A 24,150-nucleotide genomic window follows, 5' to 3' on the forward strand; every position below is an offset into this window, starting at 1 on the left:
TCAGTATAGGTCTTTGCTGCAGTCAAAGGCATTAGAGCAGTTCGTGTAAAACGCAGCCACGCTGCATTTAAACGAGGTAGCTCTGGGAGTGGCAGCAGCAAGGACTTGGCCTAGGTACACTGGCCATATATTTACCCTAATTTCCAGATAGGATGTCACAACTACCAGTGAGTTCCAGGCTGCTACCTCTAAATTGTCATCAATAACTAGACTAGCCAATATAAAGCTAGCTAGGAGTGTGCGCCTGACCTGTAGCCACGCTTTTGGCTGCCACATAGGTGTAACCTTGCTTAGGTTACATACAACTATTGTGTATCAAAAGATGAGGGATGTCCCACAACTTAAATTTTTTTGTGTGTTATTTAGGTACCAAAGAATGCAGTTGCTGATGCTACAGAGTCATTTAATTTAATTCTGAGAAAGGCAGCCATGTGTCTGGTCTCACCGACTTTGAATCTGTCCAGAGGTTCAGAAGACCCTGGTGGCTAAAGTTTCTGTGTCCAAGAGCATGCTGCAATGTTCAAGACAGTGAAAGCCTGTCCCATGTATTTTAAGCGTGTGGAAAATCTGTGTTTTAAGGGTGTGGAAAGACAGAAAAGGCCAGTCCATTAGAAATGTGAGGTAAAATTATTTTGTAAGAGTTATGCACACCTTCAATGTAATGACCCAAAGTGTAGTCAAAGATGATGCCTTGGATACAGATAGAGTGGCAGTCATGATGATCAGTGTCACTTGCTGGATGTCACACTAATTCTGTACATCCAAAAAATGAGTCCTAAAGAATTGGCTAATTTGGAGTCTGCTCCAAATTTATTGTAAGCCTTTTGATGAATATCAAGGCTCCTCTATACATACAACAGAAGCATTCACAAACTATTTTCTCAGATAAAGTATTTCTACTTTTAATGTTTATTTATTAACCTGTTAGCATATCAGAAGATATATCAGATTTCTTCTCTATAAAAATATTCCATTGCTGAAGGGGGCTCTGGGTTTCCAGATTATTTCATTCTATGAAAAGCATGAACATTAAAATCTCTGGAATTAAGGGCAAAATTAAAGAGCGAACCATATAAAATCATTCATTAGTGACACAAAGTGATGTTTTACATACCAGAATAACAAGGTCCTCTTGATACCACTGTTATCTCTTTCTGATGCTTGCAAGCAGCTCTCCTGAGGAAGCATTCATTTTGGTAAGTGTCTCCATTTGATCCACAAACAGGAATATAGTTTGTGTGACACTGAAAAAGAAATTATAAAGTAACTCAGTCATACTAAATGATGTGATTAATCTCAACTGCATATTAATATACAGGAAGATAGTTGTGTAAATATGAATTACTTATAACTTATAACCCTGTTCATTAAAGGAAGATTTAAAATATATTAGTTTCTCAATATCACTGTATGTATTCCTTTTGGATCACTGAAATAATAGTCCAACTCCGTATGGGCTGAACATAGGAATTCAGTAGGAAAGATTAAAAGAAAAAAATAACTATGGTGGGACTTAGTAATGGCTAGGGGGAAAATGACAAGTATCTAGAAGTATTAGAAGGATAAACACTGAGGAAGGAGAAAAATTCTTCAAGATAATACAAGAATGTATGACTAGGCACGGGGGGATGAAACCGAGCAAAGGAAAATTTAAGGTGAACAGTGCTTAAGGGGAGATTTGCTGATCTTCTGGGTCATAGGCTGATCTTTCAAGGGAGATGGAAAACAGTCACCATCCCCATTAAATTCATGATCATCATGAGTCTGTTTTACTTGGTCAACAACTATAATGATGCTTTTGTATTACTATACTAAAAAATTTTAGCTCAAAGTCCGTAGCATTGGTACATTTAATAAAAAGAAAGGAAGAAAGGAAAATTTATCCTTCAGAATGGCTTTGGCAGGAGCAGCCTGTATTTCGCTATTTTCTTACATTCTAAGAAAGATGGATTATATACCCTTTGTACGTATAATGTGCATTAAAACGCTGGGAAACCCCCTGAGACCACCAATCTGCCTAACACCTGCGAGTGCTGCGCTGCTCCCTGCTGAACGGGAGATCCAAACCCCACTTCACTGCGTGGAAAAGGAGATGTCCTGTTTGGGGCTGCAATGGTAACTTTAATTCCGGACACCTTTTGCACCTTCAAAACCCCAAGGCAAAAAAAACAACAACAAGAAGCAATGAACAAATACACAGACTAGCCACAAATTTCTTGACCATATAAAGTGTATGATTAAACTGGTACAGTTCAACCAGTGAGAGTTCACACAGAAACTGCAACATTAGTTAAGTTAAACTGCTCCAAAAGGACAAGAGCTTCTTCTCCAGATTCCAAATTACAGTCTCTGCCACAAGAGTTTCTTTGTGCTTTGGCATACACAAACCTCAAAATACTCAATCTTTGAAACATAATTTTGAAGGGAATTATCCTCCTTCCTTTGTCATCCTGCCACAGATGACCAACTGAGAATGAACTAAGCACGCACGGACAGAAATAAATCATGCTGCCAGCTCTGAAAATTATTTCTAACAGTTTTGTAATACTTTCCCATAGTGAGTAGCTCTCAGACATTCAGCCACAGCCATCAGTCCTGTCACATCTCATACTGAACTGTCACTTCTAGGGAATAATTAAACAGGCAACTCTTGAGGGGGACAATACTTTCCAATAGATAATTATTCAATCTTAAAGTTGCTGTGTGATGTTTTAAAGTTGCAGGTTTCTGTCCAGAAGATAGAAAATGAGAGGCAAAGTGATTCCTTTATTACAGTTTGGCAAGACTTTAGGAATTTAGTACAGTACAGCCAAAAGTTCTCATGCAAACATCCTTTAGGATTTTTCTTGTGAGGAAGTCCTCTAACAGCTCAAATGAGCAAAAGGGAGAGCATCTCTTCATGGACGGGATCTGCTCTGCACAGTGTGCCGTGCGGAAATCCATCCGGGCTCCATCTGATGCTGAATGATTGCGGGGTGCCCAGCATCTGAAGGGATGTACGGTTTACTCACTATCTATATTCCTTTTCCTATTCTGTCTTATTAAAGCAGCTACCTTATTAAACCATTTCTTGTCAAGCCTTTCTTACTGAGATCGAAAAAGAGCCTCGCACCGGCTCTCTCTCCCCTCCCCTCCCTGCACCGGTCCATAATACACTCGCTAGGTGTTGATCAGTTTTTAATTTGGGTTCTGTAAAACATCATCCAAATTACAGCAAAATACCTTTCCAAAATTTTGGTGAACATGTGTTATCCCCCACCTCCATTATAATAAACAGCGAGTTATCCTTTTTTTCCTGGCTAGGCCTGAAGAAAGTCAGGATATCATCAAGGTCACTGCAAGCAGAGCACAACCGAATCCCTCGGTGCCTCTCCTACGGTCTAATTTGTAAATCTGATTCTGGGGAATCAAGCTCCGGAATCTCGCTTTATGACTTGGCAAAAGACAGCGAAAGCCTACAAGGTGTTCAGAGAGGTCGCGGCCTGCAGAGCTCTTGCTGCCATGACATTAGAGCTGTGTCAATGACAACACTGAAATTTGGCAGCCAGTCGTCTCCAAAGGGGATCCTAGGAGGAAAAACCTATGACTCATTAATATTTAAAGTTTCAGAAGACCAAAGAGTTGAGAAATGCTGCCAGGCCAGGAGTGGTGGCAGACAAGGAGGAGGAGGAAGGAACGGTGATGCCTGGAAAGGAACTGCAACCTCTGGGCATTTTCCAAAATCTGCGGGACGGTTTGCGCCAGCCTTGGCCTTAGTTCAGGGGTGGTGGCGAATAGCCGTGCCCCTCTGTTCCCCAAAACGCCCCGCTGTCAGGCAGCCAGGGGAGCCATGAGCTGTAGCCTCACACCCAGGGCCAGTCCCTTCCAGCAGGAAAATCCTCACCTGACCAGCACCTGGACCCGAGACCATTTTAATTAGGCAATTCTCTTGCTAGCCTGCATTCTTCTAAAAACTGCAGTTTTAAGAGTGGAAGAAATGCCTTGCTGGATGGGACCGGTGGTGCATTTATCCACGCGCTCTGTTCCAGCTGCGGGGAATAGGAAATGGGAGAACAGGCTGCTATGCCCACCTCTTCCTGAACCGCTGTACACAAATGTGTCTAATTCCTTTTCAAAACCTTGCAATGTCAGAAAAAAAATTAGCTAGCTATCAGATAGTCTTGCACGTAGAAAACCTAACAGTTCGGGCTGGGTGTTTGTTGCCTGGGCTATTTTGGTGCTGCTAGTTGCAGACAAATAATTAAGGGTGAGAGTTACACGAAGAATCCAACCTGCTATGTCTGAAAAATACAGTGCCTTCTCCTCATCCTTAGACTTCTTTCCTTAGAGTATAGGACAAATTTTTCAAGAAGTGCAAGTACATTTATAAGTAGCTTAAAAATAATACTGGTTTTAAAAATGGGCTCTTCAAGACAAAGTATCAGCTTATCACATAGGCTAGTTCCTTTTTTGGTCTTCGTGACCTGGATATTAGGAGGTTGTAAAATGTACTACCTACAGAAAATAAATGGAACCTTTGCTTAGCCTAGGGTTGAATTTATTTTCCTTTTTTTTAATCATTACTGGGTTTTTATCTTAGTATTTTTCATAAATAAAAGTTACAGACAGAGTTAGGGCTGATGAATAAACCTCGTCTCCTACGAATTTTTTCTCCCTTTAAGAGGCAGTCAGATCCCATTGTTCTTATGGGACGTAAGCCGCAGGATGCCTCCAGCACAGGTACCCACCTGAACGACACCACATCAAAAGCCAGTTGTGAGACACTGGAATCCAAACCCACTGTAAGATCACATACACACTTGCTATTCTGGTTCCCCTTGATTTATTATTTATTGGAAACAGAACACACAATTATTTTTAAAACACTGAAAGATAGCCCACTCCAGGGTTGGTTGATAACACTGCGACCTCTTCCAGTTTTACCAGGAGTCTCATAATATTTGATACATTTGTCCTGGTTATAAATTGTAAAAAGAAAGAACCTCAGTATTCTCTTTTCTCTAAAAAGTATGGGGCGGGAGGGGAGGAAGGATTGCCATGATAGTTATAAAAACTGTAAACTAAAGGCTCAAAAACCAACAAAGCAAACTGAACCTGCTATTTACTTCTTCTTAAAAGTTCAGAGGATATTTTTAATCAAATTTCCATAGGTTGTTTTTTTCTCGAGTGGGACTAATTCACTGTTTTCACTCATAAACTTTATGATCACTGGTGGTCCTGTTATTATCTGATTTTCAAAATGCCTTAAGATCTTCCAGGGTCACATTTGGCCACCAGCAGAGCGCGGAAGAATCCTCCAAATACTGGGTAGTAGAGTAAGCAATCCATAATAAGTACTGCATTTAAATTACAAAGCTTCATCTGGTGTGTGTGACAACGCTTGGGCACCCCGCTCTGGGTCACCTCCCCTCCTGTCCTGGGTCTTGGGGCAGGACGAGGCAAGGTGGGGAAGCAGAGAGCGGGTGTCACCCAGCGCTCCCCACCTCTGCCCGTGCCGGTCGCAAGTGGGGTGCCTGGGTTCTTCCCCACGTCGGTCTGTGCTGCTGGCTGACTTACCAAAACCGTGCGGGGAGGGCTAACGTGATGCTAAGCTCTCCACTTGCTCCCTGAGCACACCCTGGTGAAGTTCAGTCGCGTACCAACCCAATCAGTGCCATTAAAAAAGGAGCTTAGGGTTAGACTGTATAAGCCTATTGACGAGCGAAATTTTTAAAGCGGTGGTTCTACAAATACTTCAATACACCTGAAAGATTGGTCAGAAATGGCAAACAAAAAAGGTGAGCAGCCCTTACCTGGAACTGACACGCACATTTCAAGCCGTCGCCCTCTTCCTTGCACACTCCTCCGTATTTACACGACGATTCATCACACACTCTTACGTCGGACTCCCTTACATTTAACTCTGCGAAAAAAATAGAAAAAGGAGACAGAAAAGAAATTGTAAGATGAGTAAATTTGGGGACTGCCTTGTCCTTAAACTCACTGAGCCTCCCCCGTTGCCTTACCCCCATACAGAAACCAAAGGAAAAAAGCCAGAGCTGTTCCCTGGGTTGCCCTGGGTCAGCTCTGTCCTGCTCCCCAGGGGCAGGTCCTGCTCCCCAGGGGCAGCTTTGCCTGGTTGGCACAGTGGCTGTGGCTAAAGGCCGCTTCACCAAACAAACAGATATGGAGCAGGCACGTGTTTACAGTGCCCGAACTCCCTTCCATGTCCCCCATGCCAGGGATGCGCCCAGTAAAAAACCTTCCTCCACAGAAGTTGCGTCTAGCAGGAGTCAGGACCTTTACATGAGCTATAGCCCATGTTTCTCACCCGCTACCTCTTTTTTGCCTTACTTGCCACAAAGGTCCTGAAGAAGAAGAAGAGCTAAAACATCAGAATTTCTCTGCCCAGTTTTCCAGTTTCCAACTTGCCCACACTCTTACCCTTCAGACTAAAAATACACCAAAGTGTGTTTAAACTATTATAATTTGCTTGCACTGTAGGAGCCGGCGTAATGAACCAGAGCCCTCTGTCTTAGCTGCTGCATAAAAAATGTGGAGCACAAATACAGCTCCTGCCTCAATAAGCAAGCCAGTTCAAGGAGCACAGGGAAACCAAGGGGCTCTACACATCAACTGCATCGGCACTAGCTCCACTACAAAGGTTGCTTAAACGACCACAAGCTTTTTTGGGCATCACATCCAAGGGTAGTTTTAAAGGAGAATAAATATATTCTTTTGAAATAAGTATTTGATTTGAACTATATATAGGAGAGAGAGCAAAAGAAGGCACTGGTGGGATAATGGAAGCGGTCAGTGTTAGCCTAAACGTGCCCTCGCTAGGCTGTGTGGGAACGGTGCTGTTACTATCGATTGCAATGAAAAGGTGAAAATAACACCAAGGGCTCTGGAAAAATCCCCTGCCACTCTTTAAGGCTGCACTGATATCAAAATGTACCATTCGAAGCTGTTTGTGCTTCGGCTTGAGTCAGAAACCTCGGGGACTCTATAGCACTATGACCCACTAAAGAGATTCATTGACAGCGGTGTGATTTAAAATACTGTCTGTGACTTTTAATAAGCAAGCCCTATCCAGATAAATGGCTTAAAGAAAGCACTGAATACCAGCCATTCAGAATCGGGGAAAGGTAGGTCAAAAGCAGAAGAAAATAATGCTCGCTGCCATTTGCAGTCTTAAATAGGCAGTCACCCTCCTGCTTACAGCAGCGTCAACACTTTGGTGTGACAGTGACAGACACACTGGAAAACTGCTCCCATGGGTTTACATAACATTATACACTCACACACGTAGTTTACATAAATAAATATATAATTATACAATAATTTGTGTAATAAATTATTTTATGTGTCATATACTTCTATATTTAATATAGCATAATTACGTAGCATAGCACTAAAGTTACAGGATTATACTCAACAGAAGGTCCAGTTATAATCCACACATTTTGTCAACTGTGACAAAAAATTGAAAAAATATTGATTTTTTTTTTTCCCCACATGTCCATCATTCCCGAAGGCATAAATGAGCCGGGCAACGTATGTAACACTGGGTAGTTAGGTATCCTGGTTGCCATCACAACCCCATGCACATGTTCTCTAATGTTATCCTTAATGTCGCCATTTATCACGCGCGACTGCTGCGTTGTAGGGACCGAGTTAATGTGACAGAACATCGCAGCTTTTCAATTTTTTTGTGTTCATAACTCGCTCCTGAAAGAAACGTGCCTTTCTTTCTCCCCGTGAAGATCTGTTCTGCGAAGATGAGCAAACTATCAAGATTAATTAAGGGGAAATGATTGTCATATCTGAGAGAAGGATCCACCGTTAGGTGATATCGCATTTGAGAAAATGCAATTTATAAAAGGGAGTAACCAGACAGACAAATTACATCGCGAACAGCTTTCAAAAACCTGTTTTCATCAGCTCAGGAAACTAATGAGATGTGGGTCCCCTCTTCTCAACTCTCAGCCGAGCTCGCTGGACTCGGTGCTTCGCAGCGTCCTACCCAGTACCCCCAATCAGGAGAAGAAAGCCCTTGGCAGCTGCAACTCGTGCTTGAAATCCTGAGGGTCTACACGATGTCCAACTGTTCAAGCAGTGTGGTGTAGACTTTTCCCCGACCTCTGTACCCCCCCAGTGTGAAAAGGACACACGACCGCCCAGGAAAGATTCTCTTTGCCAAGGGGGGGGCAAGGGACCTCACTTTTCTGCATGGGAGGCAGGGGACCTGGGGCGGGGGGGCTGTGTCAGAAACAGTCCCAGCTAGAAGTTGAGCATCAAGGCTGAACCAGAGATGTACTTGTTCCTAACTTAGCTATTGCTCTGACTGCAAAAGCCAGTGAGAAGGGGAAAGATTTCAGCGCAAAACTGTAACAGGGGAAGTGCAGATGGGGGTGGGGAATCAGCCCTTGTGAGCCCCCCTCACCCCAAGAAACCAAGACTTTATTTTTTTTTTTCAAATCCACAGGAGGAATTAAGATGACAGAAAGCACACCATTTTAACAGTTACTTCATTTTAGGAGTGGACTCTTTTTCTTTCCACATAAGTGATAAATACTGATTATAAGCTTTTTTGCATGAGATGAACGCTGAGCAGGGAAGGTCATTCAGAGACAGGGAGCGAATGTGATTTTCCAAAGCTGTACAAAAGACAAGATACCCTGGTGACTGGCACTTGAACATGACAGATGAACTTTATTCTATGACAGGATGTCACCTAATCCCTGCTTCCACTCAGTGGCAAATTCCAGCAGCGGCGACATCAAGCCTCCGACACGTGCACAATTACACCTGATGGAATCCCAAGTACCCGGGAGTGTGGTGGCCATAATGACTTCTACATCTACGGCATTTGGTTAAAAAATGAATAGATGAGGCTGGATGTTAATAGAGTGATGTGAAGAGGAACCGTAGATGTCTTGCATGTCTGAAATATGCTCTCTCTTCAGTGGATTCCCCATAGAGAGAGAGAATTAAAATGGAGTTTCTGCAATTATTTCCAGAAGAATGGAATCATTATCATCATATGTGAGAACAGACCTATGAAGGGAGTAAGAACATGTAGCAAATGGTTTAGGGTAATTTCTTACATGTTTCTTTAATGCCTATCGCAACTCATTTCCTAGACATTTAACAGGTATAAATAAGAGAAAGCCTCAGTGTGATTCATTATGTACAGCGAGAAGATGGTAAGTAGTAATCCATCAACTCCCAGGAGAAAATATAATTAGCGCAATTAAATCAGGCTTCCAAATTTATGATAAAATTAATCTCCAAAGACCTGAAATGAGGTATTAAAAATGATTTGCTGGTATCTGTTCAGCCAATACTCTTCCTGGTGGTGTGAGGGCTGACCGGCAGAGAGCAGCTTGCAGGAATTTGGCTGCAAAGACCCACATCAAGGTCTTTTGGCGTTTTTTTTCCTCTTCTGAAAAGGTTTCAACTTGTGATAATTTGATACATCACTAAAAATGAGGAAAGCCTTCTCCATTCTGACTCCTTTCAGAGAATTTGAAGTACAGCTCAATACAAATAGCTGGAGATTGGCTTTCTGCCTGTGACCTCAAAATGCATTGCTCTGCGGCGTGAACCTCTCATTATAAGCGAAATTACATGTGTCAAAATGCTGAACCTGAAGATGAAATCAAATTTGTAGGTTTAAGTACATCAAACATGTTGCTTCCATCTGGATACCTCAAGAATAAAATAAAATCAAAGATGGGCAAATCTGGTAACTTCGTAAGCAATTTGTTTTTTCAAAACTCATGTTTCTCCTGGGGTTGGCAACAGCACATAGCAACGATGAATGGATGGATATAAGGAAGCAAAAAAATACCTTTCCCACGTGAAAATGAGCGGGTGGGTTTAGTAACAGTACTGCCAGCTTTGGCCTTCTTGAATATTTCACCTGTGCCTGGGAATAACCCTCTCTGCCCGCCTGCCTGTTTTCTGTTTCCTATGGGTAAGACCCCAACCAGGGGAGGTGCCGGGACCCCTCACCCCCGTTTGCTCCCGACCTACGGGTTTGGTACAAGACGGGGAGCAGCTTGCACCATTCTCACTAGAGGGAAAAGGCAAGGCAGTGCGGGGCACCTCACTGCTGCAAGTTTGTTCTTTGTGAAGCCAAGCTTTAAATTAGGATGTATGACCGCTCGTGGAGGTCATATACCGACACACGCACAAAGACACACACACACCTGGGAAAGTTCATAAAGCTTCTGTTACTCTACAGATTAAAAGAAACCCCCAAAATTGTAAGAACAGCTGAAGTGGGTCAACACTGACTTGGTAAAGGGCCCAGAGGAGATATCATGTTGTGTGAGGGTATGTTAGAGCCCACAAAGTACACTGGAGATAGTGGTATTCTGACTGGATGAGCTCTCAGGACCACAGAAGAAAGTCAAAATCCACTGAGCAGAAAACCTATAACCTACTCGATTTTGGGAGTCAGCCTTATGACTCTGGATTGGCTTTGGCAAATCATTGGCTTTTTGGGGGGTTTGGGAAATCATTCTGGTTTTGGCAAATTATTTAGCAATGATTGGAGAACTTAATGGGGAAAAAAAACTTAAAATCTCTCCCTTAAGGATTTGTATTGGGTTTGTGTGGTGGGGTTTTGGTAGCCGGGGAGGGACTGCAGGGGTGGCTTCTGTGAGAAGCTGCTGGAAGCTCCCCCAGCTCCAAGCTGGACCTCTGGCCAAGGCCAACCCCATCAGCAATGGTGGTAGTGCCTCTGGGAGAACAGATTTAAGAAGGGGAACAAAAACTGCATAGGAACTTGCAGCTGGAGAGATGACTGAGAATATGTGAGAGAAAGAACCCTGCAGACCCCCAGGTCAGTGCAGAAGGAGGGGGAGGAGATGCTCCAGGTGCCGGAGCAGAGATTCCCCTGCAGCCCGTGGGGAAGACCATGGTGAGGCAGGCTGTCCCCCTGCAGCCCAGGGAGGTCCACGGTGGAGCAGATCTCCACCTGCAGCCTGGGGAGGACCCCACGCTGGAGCAGGTGGGTGCCTGAAGGAGGCTGTGACCCCATGGGAAGCCAGTGCTGGAGTAGGCTCCTGGCAGGACCTGTGGATCTGTGGAGAGAGGAGCCCACGCTGGAGCAGGTTTGCTGCCAGGACTTGTGACCCCACGGGGGACCCATGCTGGAGCAGTCTGTGCCTGAAGGACTGCAGCCCGTGGGAAGGACTCATGCTGGAGAAGTTCACGGAGAACTGTCTCCCATGGGAAGGACCCCACAGTGGAGCAGGGGACAAGTGAGGAGTCCTCCCCCTGAGGAGGAAGGAGCGGCAGAGACAGCGTGTGGGGAACCGACCCCAACCCCCATTCCCTGTCCCCCTGCGCTGCTGGGGGGGGAAGAGGGAGAGAATCTGGGAGTGAAGCTGTGCCCTGGAAGAAGGGAGGGGTGGGGGGAAGGTGTTTTAAGATTTGGGTTTTTTTCTCATTATCTTGTTTTGATTTGATTGGTAGTAAATTAAATTGGTTTTCCCCCAAGTTGAGCTTGTCTTTTGCCTGTGACCATAAGTGGTCAGTGATCCCTCCCTGTTCTTGTCTCAACCCATGAGCTTTTCTTTATATTTTCTCCTCCTCATCCCACCGTGGGGAAGGAGTGAGCGAGCGGCCTCATGGTGCTTTGTTACCGGCTGGGCTTAAACCACGACAGGATTATAAAACTGAGGTGCTCACGTGACAAGTACAGCAAACCTGTGTCTTAAATCTAACTCTTGAATAAAACTTCACCCACCCCAGTTGTTCCCAAGCACAGCTTGCCCACTTGAACCATGAAAGTGAGTTTGACTGTTTGAGTAGCATCACAGGTAAAGAAAATCACTGCAAAAAGATTCCCCAGGGAATATTTTGGATGCCCCTGGGATACCCCTGCTCATCTCCAGCTGCTGGCTAAGAACAAACGAGCACAGCTCTCCTGTTGATCCTACTAGTCCCATGCAGACCTATGAGCATCCCAGCTGGTACTAGCTCAAGTCACTTTAGATTTCCATCACCTACAATGACTATGACATTGGTTCGGACACTTACTTCACATGTACACATCTATACATAAACATTTACATTTAGGTGTCTTAATCTACAAGCTCGGCCCCATCCCATTGCTCTTTCAAAGTGTACCCAGTACACAGTACTTACTGCCATTCCTGCAGTAAGTCATGCAAATGCTTACAGAGCTGTTACACACAGGCTGTGGACAGGAGGCATAATTTTGGCAGTCCCCGCGTGTGATCTAGTTGTTCTGACACTGGCAATATGTGTTTGAAGTGAGGCAGTGTAAGTTATTTCCCATTTCAGCCACTGGGTACAAATCTCAGATAAATGCAAGTTACAGCCATGTACAACAGAACTTGCTTCCATTTATTTTATTGCAGGTCTTCAACTCCCCACTGGTTCCTGCTATACCTACTACACCAGTTTCCCTCCTTAGCCAATCTTTCTTTACAGCTGATCCACTACCCTTTCTCTGCCCCCTTCAAAACATCAGAGCAACATTCAAGAAACATGCTTCTGCTTTGAAGATTGAATTAAAAGGTGTAAGGGGAAAAAAATCTCTGAAGTAGGTGGGTCCATTTGCAGAGCCACTGAAGAAGCAAGGACCATGCCCTAGCAGACTCTGAAAAGCAGTGTTCCCCTTACTGGCATTATGCTACCCCAACAGTGAGATTAGCTAAGAATAGTTTTTTTCTGGAGACTTTGTGGCTTCTTTTAAGATAGTGAAACCATATGTTGGAATTCTAGTTTGTACAGTAGAAATGTGAAACAGGGACACAGACTCGGGGACACACACACACACACACACACACGTCTCAGTTCTTTGCAGGAGATGGGAAGCAAAGGTTCTTTGCGTGGTGGACACAGAAGGATATTTTTATCTTCTACCAGCTTCAGTGTGCTACAACCATCAGCGCTAACCTGACATCTCCTACCACAACCCTGTGCCCGATTTCTGAGGCAAAAAGCAAAACTACAAGCCAAACTCACCTAATGTGTGCCAAACACTGTAGGTGAAGTGTTGTTCCACCTGCTTTGTGCCTGTGTGGTGAAGATGGTTTCTTTTAAAAGAAGCCGGCATGTACTGCTCGGACGTGTACAAGTACACAAACAGTTCTGGGAGAAAGGAAGCCCCCAGGCTTTGCATCAATTTCTTTGACACCTGCCACCAATGCCATTTGAAGAAAACACCTAATATTTACTCCTGCTTTTTCTTCATCTCATGTTCACGAAGTGTTTCACTGAAATATAACTCATCCTAGCAGAAAGTGAGTTGAGTGGGCACTGCTACCTGTCCCTCGGTCGAGGAGGATCCCTGGCTTTCACACTGCAACCAAAGGAGCGAGTGTTGTTTCTTGCTTCATCGGTTAGAGCACAAAGTATTACTAAAACATGGTGCCTTCAGAACCACGACCTTCCAAAAAACAGTCATGTCTCATTGACAAAACCTGAAAATACCATTTACTTGGTAATTAATAAACAATCTCTACATTAGGTTATCCATATCATTTTGCTGTCCCCATCTGTTTCAGCAGTTATAGATTATGAAAATCATGATAATTTGCATTGTAGAGTTTATGTCTGTTGAATTTCTTCTCAGAAATTGTCTGAGGTTATGGGGGAGGAAAAAGATAGCAGACAAGCCCCTCAGACAAAATCAGTAATTACTTGTCCAAATAAATAATACTTGCTTGTGTCAGAGAAGTCAAAGCAAGACAGAATGGATCGTACTATCTTGTTTATAGGAAAAAGTGTGTTTTTCAGAAAAGAGACAATAAGACAAACTACTGGGAAATGATTCAGGGATAAGGAGCATGCTATTCAGACACTGCACATCCCCTTTGAAGATGGCTGTTGTCACTGATTTGAGGTAACATTTTAGCAAGAAACAATTTATAAGAAATTAAGAAGGTGGGGATTGTAGAGAGTGGAATGAGAAGAACGAGGAAAAGAGCTGTTTAAAAAAGCAATCAGAGAAGAAAAAAAGGAAAATGAAAATATGTAACACAGGAAAATCTAAAACAAATACAAGTTTTAAATATCTAAACCAGTTAAAACTCATTTAAATGCCTTTTCTGTGATATGGTAACATTTTCTTTCACACTTGCGTAAGAAGAAAACAAATCATTGGAACAGCCTAGAGGTTATATGAAAAAAAAAAAGAAACAAAATCATTAAAATAAATTTACCCCAAAACCCCCATAGACAACTGTAGTCTAATGGAATTAGGATGCTCCCAGACATTTCTTTTAATTGGTCAATTAATGGATGCCTTGTGTGGCTGATATCAAATCTGCTGTTTTCAAAACAATCTTAAGCAGTATTATAGGACTAGTAAAACCCGTTTTGTTGTGTCTTGATGCAATATTTAAGACTCAATTGTGCAGAGAAAAAAAAAAAGCTGTACTTTGGCTCTTGAGAATGCTAGCTGAGTGAATAAAGCTTGAAATATTTCCCTAAAACTACTTTTACAAGACTGCGTTAGCATTTGATTGCTTAAGTGCATCCAATTTACCTAGGATGATTATACTTTTACATTTCTAGGCACCATAGTCTCCTTTTAAAACAGTGAAAAACAGAATGCATACGTGCTGCTAAAGTAATTAGTATTCCTGCACACAATAGGAAACCACAGCAAATTTTAACAACTAGCAGTCACACAGCAAGGTAACAAGATTGGCTTTGAACCTGAGAGTCTCCCACACTGCAATTATTCACATTACCAGTGTGCCTCAGACTAACTGTATTCAGTGTGAAAAAAGTAAGGAAAGTGTCATAGTGATGAGTGTTTGGATGACAGTTCTGTCAAAATATTGGATTCAGCCCATGGTGCATTTCTCTTTCCATCATGCAAAAAAAAAATATGTATTTGTAGAGAAAGTTGAGGCACTTTTTTGTTATATTAAAAGCTTTGACAATATTTCAGAAATTATGTATAATCTGTAGGTGAATATTTCAGCAAATGGTACAAATCGACTAGCTGTGCAATTGGTTGGAGACAGGGAAAGATGCAGTGAGAACTTGAAATGATTGTCTCTCTCATAAACACTTTTGTATCAATGTTACGCGGTACAGCAATCTGGCCTTCAGGACGCAGATCTGGTGTGCTTTTCTGCTAGCAGCTATCCAGGACATCGACTTCAAAACTTGCTTACCAAGCAGAATCTGTCTTACTACAAAAAAATTATTGAATGTGATTATGCAAGGCTGTTATAAAGAAGTTAGTATGGCATTGCATATTTTTACATAAAATATTAGAAAAGAAACATACTCATATAGCATCTTTACAGCAAGATTGATTACAACACATATTATCAATCTTTAGTTTCTAAGGAAACCAAGGCTGTGCAAAAGCAGCTACTCTCCAAATATGTCTCCATTGGTTTCTTCCAATAACTTTTGCACTCCCTGGGCAATTCCAGTCAAATCTGACAGCGGTAGGGCCTGGGACAATAAGCTTCCTACAAGTTCACGAAAAATCAGTGGCTGCTTGGAGAAGAGGGATCCAACGTCATGCTCATTGGAGGAGTTGAGGGAGCGTACATCGGGACAAGGCTCATGTGACAAAACCACAAACACATGCAATGTGTTTCTTTTCACAAACACATGCAAATAAGTGGTCGTTGACTGTTTTCCACTCATGGCACTGTTATGGTCCTTGCATATTAAGACTCGGGAATTTAGACTTGGATCATGTAAACACTTCTAAACACACGGACTTTTTAGGATACTGGATAACTTGTGGTGCTGAATGCTAATGCCTATACAAACGGATGATTCTGGTAGCATAACTTTAAGAATAGTGCTCTTACGCTTCGTCAGCCCTTTTCAACTAGGGGGACTCCTATGAAATTTTTCATCTGCATAAATTATACTGTTAATTCCCGACAGTTGTGCAGCATGTGCAATTACAGTCAGTGGGAAGATGTTATTTGTCCTTGTTCCCTTAATGCCTACTTGCTCTGCCTCTCAGTCTGCAGAGTAGATGGTCAAATATCCAAAACATTTCCAAGTGACTTGCTAAGGGTGTTATATATCACCTCTCCCCTGGCCCCCAAATCAGGGAGTTTCACTTGCTTTCTAGCATCATTGCCTGTGTAAGAATAAAGCAGGCAAGCATACTGCTCCCATGGAAGCTATAGCTTTGGCTAATGAATCTTCATCCTGAAGAAATCTTTCTATGCCAGTTACAAACCAAGGTGAACTCTTTAGTCCTGTTCATAAAGTAAATCTGGCAGTTATTTCCCTAAGCCTGTAGAGGAATGACAAGCTGTTCAAACACTCCGAAACAACAGAGCTCGCATTTATACTCCTGAAGAACCTGAAGGCTGAAACTAAGTAAAACGGTGGTAAAAACCAACATCGAAGCAACTAATTGGCTTCCATAAACATTCCAAGGAATTTCTTCTTTGATCTGTAGGTGACCCACGTTAACTCAAGTTGATTCTAAATTGCAAAATAATATTGGTCAAATTCTGATCCCATTCCTGGCACAAAACTTGAAGGCATTGCTTTAGTCTAGGGACCAGCTTGCCAGACTAAAAGCTGGAATAGAGGCATCGTGCTTTGTCAAGCCTCCAGAATTACACAATTTGTTTACTATTTGTGGGGGATGGATGGCTAATGGATCTACCTCGTCACGGTGCTAAAAGCCCAGCTCCTTCTCTTGTCTGCTCCTCACTTCAATTTCTTCTGCAGCAGAAGAGAAACAAGCGCTGGTGTGAACAGCTCTCTGTTGCAAAGAAGGTGTAGCCTTTCTATAACCATTTCAGTCATCTCCCCTCCCTGATCGCTGCCGTCACAGCTCCGTGCTGCGGGCAGAAAAAGGAGCCTTCACTTCTGTGAGCAATAGTAAGGGAAGCAGTAAAAGGGCCTGATCATGAGGTTTTTTTGGTTGTTGAAACAAGAGCTGAAGTCAGCAGAAGCTTGAGCACATCAGACGTGTGTCCACTTACCACAAAGGCCACACATTTCCTTCACTCTCAAGGTCACGTCAACATATGCTTGACTTCAGCACTCTGGAAGTCCTAACGTGAAGAGAGACCCAGGCTCTGTATGTGGATTTACACTTTCCTCTGAGGAAAGTTATGGAAATTGCTTGGGTTCTTGCTGTTTGTTTTACTTCATTTTGAAGACATTTTGGTGGACTGGGAAATCAAAGCCAACTATAAATGCTACATTAACTTCACCTCTTCCCTTTTCACTTATTCTTCTTGTAGTTTCAGTGTCAGAGAGATGTTTAAAGAGCAGCTGAGTCTTGACCCTTCAGAGCTCCACAGGCAACTGTGTTCACAGCTGTGGAACAGCCTCCCAGGTTGTCAACTAATACACTTAGGGATGCATTATTCCTCTGGGAGCCATTTTCTTGTGACTTATTTCAAAAACTTTAAAATAAATTGAAAAATGACTTTTTTTTTTTTTTTTTTAAATAAAAAATCTCCCAAGGAATACACTAGAGGAAACCAATAGGTTTTCATGGACCTTTGGGGATAAACCAACACAGTACTGACACAGATTATACAGCACAACTCGGGTTATTACATGCACTCTGCACATTACACAGATTATAAATGATTGCCAAAAATGGTATGTTTCATGGGGGAAAAAATAGAAATATTTAAAAAATGCAAAAAAATATATATACATACATTCCAAACACAGTATTTTCAGTAATAATATTTTCAGTGTTCAGTCAATGTATTGGCTCCTATGGTACTCCCCTTCCACTTTTCCATTTATCCCAACATTTTTTCTTTAGACTTAAAAAGACAGAAGAAAAAGAAAACTATCTGGAATGCAAAGTCCTTTCATTTCTCAGCTACAAACCCATGAAAAACAGCTGGCTTTTGGTGAATTTTCTAGACAAATACTATTTTCTACAGAATGGTTTTTGATGAGGAACAACTCTATTTGAAATGGTGTTTGGCCATTTAGCATACATAACCTGAAGCGCCGATCCTATAAATGCCTGGGCAGAGACTTAACCTTGAGCCTCTGTGTTATCTAAATAAACTAAATGGAACTGATCATGTGTAAGATTAAGAATGCCTTTAAGTGCTTGTAGGATCAAGGACACAAGCAATTTTTTAAGGACCTGATTTTTATGCAAATAATAAGTAACTTGACCAGGTCTTCCGTCTGTTGGAGACAAATGTGTAGAATTACAGTGTGGAGAAATATTTTAAGGCACTGTTTATTCCTCAGATTTGAAACTTGCCCTTAAAAGCAGCAGAAAATATCTGACAAAAAGTTGACAGATAGTGTATTAATCTGCTCTTAATTATGCACTCTTTAAGGGGAAAATGCTGCTGTATGCAAGATGATTTGACAGCAGAAATCTAAAATGTGGCCTCTAAATTGCTTAAATTTTAAACATCACTCATCACATCCAGTCATTATCATTAACAGCTACGTGAAATATCATAATACCTAAAGGCTGCAGTGATCAGATCCCCCTTCTGAAAGACACGGATGAAAGCCAGTCCATTACTTACATACAGCATAAGCAGAGAAGTCATACAAACTGTGATAAAAATTAGATATTATTGTGTCCATTTCAGTGAATGAGGAAGAAAAGTATAGAGAGAGAAAATGATTTTTCCAGGGCAACAACACAAGGCCAAGGCAGGATGCCACAACAGACCTTGTCCCTGTCCAATTCTTTCGCTACAAGGTTGTCTTTCCTCACTCTCACCACCTTCCCTTTAATAGAAATATCTTCAATACCACACCTGGAAAATCATTATGATCACCAAAACCAGAGCAGACACAAAAGATATAGGAAATACATGTCGGTCAATTTTAAAAGTGAGAGAAAAATGAATACTAACTTGCTAAGGCTACTAATGCTAACTAAAGATTTATCTTGATGTATTAATGCAGCTTGTAGGACTCATTTGCTGTATTCAAATAGCTGATAATCGCTGCTCAGAATTCAAACTGTGCTGCTGTGATAGAGCTTAATGCAGACAGTGCCATACAAACCCAGAAACGTGTCTCATAGCCCCGCTGGGAAAAGCTCTTGTTTATTCAGAAACACAACGTTGTATGGGGTTGGCTCTTGAGCAGCAACACCGGGAAGATGGAGGAGCCTGAACACATTTTTGGGGTGTGTTTTGCCCTAGGGAGGGTGAGACGGAGGGTCAAAGAAGATAAATAAGAGGATGAGTTGGGCACGAATCAAGCATAGATACCATTTTTCAGAAAGGACGCTGTCTTTGCGAGGGTGTGAGGAAAAGGGTCTCTGCTTTGCAATTTCTCCCGCTGTTGAGCAGCTCTTGCCCGTGCAGTTTCCCCTGACGGAGCAGTCATCGTCTCCATGCACCCAGCACCCATTTTCTAATAGAGACACCTCGTCTCCCCCCGCTCTCTTTCCAGTCACCTGAGTTTTCCAGGAGCTGATCCATTCCTTCGATAAACTGCAAGAGAAACCACTCCTGCAAGCCTCAACTATGAGTGTAGCTCAAGGATGACTGAACATGGGGAGAAACCTGCTGGATCCAGAGTATCCAACTGACATTTTCCAAAAATGCCAGCAAGTCACCTGTCATCTGAAGGTGATGAGGGTAACAAGGATTTTGAAAGCCTTGCAAGATCTGGAAACTGTAAACCTGCCATAAATCTTATTTCTAAGTTTACAAAAGTGGAAGAACCAGCCAAAGTTACGCATGAATTTCTGAAAGAAAGTAAATTTCATGTATGCATAACCTCGATGCTGTTGCAAACACAGAGACTACAGATCAAACTTGACAATTCAGATTGTGGTCACGGGATAGGAAGATCTTCATCCCAGAACCGAATTTCGAATCTAATTCAAGTTAGTAGTGCCTGATACTTCTATCTGGGTCTGACTTGCCTTCACCAGAGAACATCAGTAAAGCATTTCCCATACCACAAGAACCCGTTCAGTGCTACTTCTGAGAACTATTTTGGCAGCTCTGCAGAGGTGGGCCACCATCTCCAGTTGAATACCTAAGCAGATAGATGGGTTGAACACTTGGCAAGGTATTTAACATTACAACCACCCATCTGCACTAGTATTTTCAATGTTAATAGAGACTGACAGAGCTGAGACAAAGAAGAAACTTACAGAAAACAGTCTTATTGCAATGACAATGATTATGAATGTTTTCCATCATCTCAGTCAAGCTCTTTGTGCAAGACCTCCACTGACACTGCTGATTGATTCTTTGCACACAGGATTACTGAAGGGCCTGTGAAAACATATAACTAGAAACATCTTCCCTCCAACTCCCTAATGCTGTTCACAACAGTTTCATATAAACACAACCTTACTTGTAACCAGGTGAGGGAAATCAGCAGGGCCTCATGGCCATCTCTTACATACTATATTCTGCTCCCAGCAGCTGTAAATTCAACACTTCGCTAGGCATTAAATTTACTCTCAAGAAGCATTTTCTAAGAGAGGTGACAGAGTTATTGCACTGTTGCAGCTGTGGAGACAGATGGCGGTATGCCAAAACTCCAAGAAAATTTTAAATTAGAAATCTGACCATCTGCTATAGGTGGGGAAAAAAAAAGGTTTTCATACCCAGGCTCCTCCCTTAGTTTTGTAATTTTCCTGGTACTGAAATGCATGATGTGGTGTGCAACAGATGCCATATGCTTTCTGACGATTTCTTATTTGCAGCTGATAAGCAGTGGAATGTCTTAAATATGGAAGAGAATCAGGAATTAATTTTTAAATTGCATTATGTTCTGCTATTACTCAGCCTATGACAAAGCGAGGTAGTACTCTGCAAAAACTTCCAGTTACTTTTGGATACTCCCTATAATAACATCTGCTTAGGTTTACTTACTTGTTACTTGAAACAGGTTCAACAAGAAGAACGTAACATTTTTTATCACATTCATCCTAACTAGCTCTTTGATCAACAGTTATAGCTGGTGTATCTTTAAACATTAAGGTAAACTGTTTAACAGCTTCTTTAAGATGTATGAAAAAAAAATGGAAGGAGGACTCTCTTCAGATAGGAAATCATATTTTTGGTTTTTATCCCTCATATAAGAATGTTATGAAATTCTCAATAAATACATAACCGGAAACTTTTTATTAATGCTTACATGAATATGGACTATATTGCTTTTATGTAATTCCAAATCACAGCCTACAAGAATGGTAGAAAATATAAAAACAGACCTGAGGTATCACATTATACATTCATAGATGGGAAAACACAAAATGCATTGGAACACAGATGAATATCGCAGGTCCCGCCACTAAAATGCGCACACCAGCAGCTTGTTTAATCAATAGTGGAGATGACCACTAAAAGGAGGATTCTGTTTAAGTGTATATACTAAATTTTAATTGTATATATCGTTATAATCCCCATGCATTACTCAAACGATCACTTTGTTTCTATTTTTGCTATACTAAACGGGGGGAAGAACAAAGGCTCTGAATACATCGAGCGCCATGTATTGACTCAGTAGCTACTTCAAAGGTCAGTTGCGCTTGTCAATAGGAAAAAATTTTAAAAAAAAAGAACTTTCAAAAATTCTCTCAACAGATAAAAAAAGACCTGCAGACAGTTCCAAGACTCAGACTTTCTGCAGGAAATTCGCACAGCCCATGGGCCACCTCTTTCTTTCCAGGTCTCTGCTTCTGTCTGCATAACGCTCTATGAAATATGTTTGGGGCCTCTGGGTCCATTAAACACACATCTTTAAAGCAGACTGGCTCAAAAGGCCCCACGAACAGGCTGAAAGAGCTCCCTTCTCCAACCCGAAATGGCGCCAGAGACACTCTAAAAGTGTTTAAATCCCAAACACCAAGTCTGCACCCTACCTTGGCCCCTTTTGCACAGAACGAAGACATCTGCAATATCCACTGAGTGGAATATTTTTTTCCAGAATGCTCTTTGCAATCTGAAGACGTAGCTGACATACCTTTAGAATACTAAAAAAAATCACAAAAACTGTTATAAACAGAGCAGATTGTTTAGGGACAGAGAAGTCACATTTCCACAACAGTGACCTTTTAGGATTACTACAGAGAAATGCCAAGGAAACTTGGCCAAGTCTTATTTTTAGCACATGGCTTTTATAAACAGATCATACCTGATACTGATGGGTAATTATGCAGTCACTTTATCAACTTTCTACTCCTGTTAAATTTTTGTCACTGTGTGCAGGTTTCCTACAAAAACTGATTTGGGGCTAGTCTCTTGGTGATTTGGTGACTGTGGAAAAACATTCTGTCTACATGAGGCTGTCTGAAACATTAAGATATCAAACAAATAGCAAAATGTGCTATTGTGCCACTGCAGGACTTCAAAAGTATTATTAATATGTGCTCTGTAATACCTAAGATGTCTGCGGGACTTTAAAACACATGAACACAAATTTCAAAAGGAAGGTAAAAAGTAATTCAGTTAGATCAAAATACAAAAAAGAATAGATAATGAAGAGCAGTGCAAAGAGTCAGAAAAAGGATGGCAGGCGTTAACAATAAATAAGAAGAAAAACTCTTGGGAGGGGTTCATTAGTTACTCTTAGCTGCCCCACATAATAAGAATGTTCAGCATTGCTTAGTGGCCATGTAATCTTTTAAAAACTGATTTCAAAACATAAATTTAACATCTTTATTTTAAATTTAGACTTCAGACTTTCATTAAAAGGGCTCACAGTTGGGTGCTTTTAGAAGGTTTGGGGGAAAAGAGTGGGCTAGAAGCACTCGCTGTTTAGAACAGCATGAGTCTTTTATAGTGTCTTTTGCTGGTGCCATGCGATTTTACACTTTTTTGTGCATTTAGAACTTCATGCCTTTCCTCCCAATTCATGCAGATTTTTGAAACAGCCATTAACCGACACATTAACGTGAAAACCAAATGCTTTGTGTCGAATGCCATCGTATGACACTTATTGATACGCTTATGCAAAACCCGAGGGCAGATTTCCAAGGTTGCCTCACTGGATGCACCCGAGCTATGGTTTTGTACTGGGAACAATAAGCAGCTCCTATGCTGAGCCCATGAACCAAAGCTGCCCTGGGATCACTCCTGCAGCACACAGGGGAGAGGGAACGTGGGGCTGAACTTTACCACTTCTAACTAGCTCAGAAAGCGTGAAGCCCTGGAGAGAGCCAAAGAAATGTGTTTTCTTTCCTGATCCTATTCATTTCTTCCTTCTCACCATGGAATATTAACCTCAGTCATCCTGCATTGCTTAGCTGGACAGCATCCTTCAGTGGATGGAAGGGACCTTTAAAATAATGCAACTGGAAGACTTAGTGATCAGCTTCAGAGTTCACTCCTCCTCCTCTCTCTGTTTCCAACTCTATTGTAAGGCTACGTGCGTCTTCCCTGTTTTGTATATACGGAAAAAACAACTTTTGACAAAGTCACATTTTCATTGATAACCATGGTCTTGCATAATTAAAATGACTGAAAAGATCCATAATTCAATGCTAGTATTATAATGTAAGATATGAACAAAATGGGCTGAAAAGTTAATCTTTGAGAAGCATCGTGTAGAACTCATCAGCAGTTTAAAACCTACCATGGTGGGTAGGGAAATCTTACTCCATTTTATCTGTGAGCAAGCCCAAATTTATTCTTTCTTTGCCCACCTCTTATCTTTCTCTTCTTAGACTTGCCATCTCATTTTCTAATTTTCATAGTAATTTAGGGACAGCTTTCAACCTGGAACTTATATTTAGGATGGAACACATTGGCAGCTGACCCTTTTGAGAAGAAACTGGATCCGGGTGGGTATTGCAAAAAGCACCATCCACATTTAGACTGTGTAAAAAGTAAATATAAAAATTTCAAAGGAAATAAATAAGAAACTGTATAAAAATGGATTATAGGTTGTTGTAGGCTATTCTTACAATAAGTACCCTACAGTTTTTAAAGCAACTAGGGGACCAATTCCCATTGTAAACAAAGGTAGAGAATAAAGACGGTAGCAAATCTGAAGCAAAAAAGCAATTATATGAAAATGCAATTATGCAACACAAGTCTACTTCATGTAACCTTAAACTTATAAGCAATGATGAGTCACTAAGATCTGTCTTTGGAAACACTGACTGCAAATAGAGTGTCTTACATTTTCTACATGAGCTTGTAAAAATTATGCTGGCACTGATAAGATTTGTATGTATTATAGAAATGGAAACAACTTTTC

General features: G+C 41.6%; 1 protein-coding gene across 1 annotated transcript in view; it reads right to left on the reverse strand.

The window, feature by feature from the left end:
• Positions 1-24,150, reverse strand: part of TMEFF1 (transmembrane protein with EGF like and two follistatin like domains 1) — a 127,558-nt gene that overhangs the window by 49,658 nt on the left and 53,750 nt on the right. Inside the window, exons 2-3 of the mRNA XM_030012313.2 lie at positions 5,793-5,902; positions 1,115-1,244 (exon numbers count right to left, since the gene is read on the reverse strand). Of these exons, the coding sequence (XP_029868173.1) occupies positions 1,115-1,244; positions 5,793-5,902 (240 nt within the window). The remainder of the gene's footprint in view (positions 1-1,114; positions 1,245-5,792; positions 5,903-24,150) is intronic.

Source organism: Aquila chrysaetos, chromosome 4 (genome assembly GCF_900496995.4).
Source record: "Aquila chrysaetos chrysaetos chromosome 4, bAquChr1.4, whole genome shotgun sequence".
Classification (NCBI taxonomy): Eukaryota; Metazoa; Chordata; class Aves; order Accipitriformes; family Accipitridae; genus Aquila; species Aquila chrysaetos.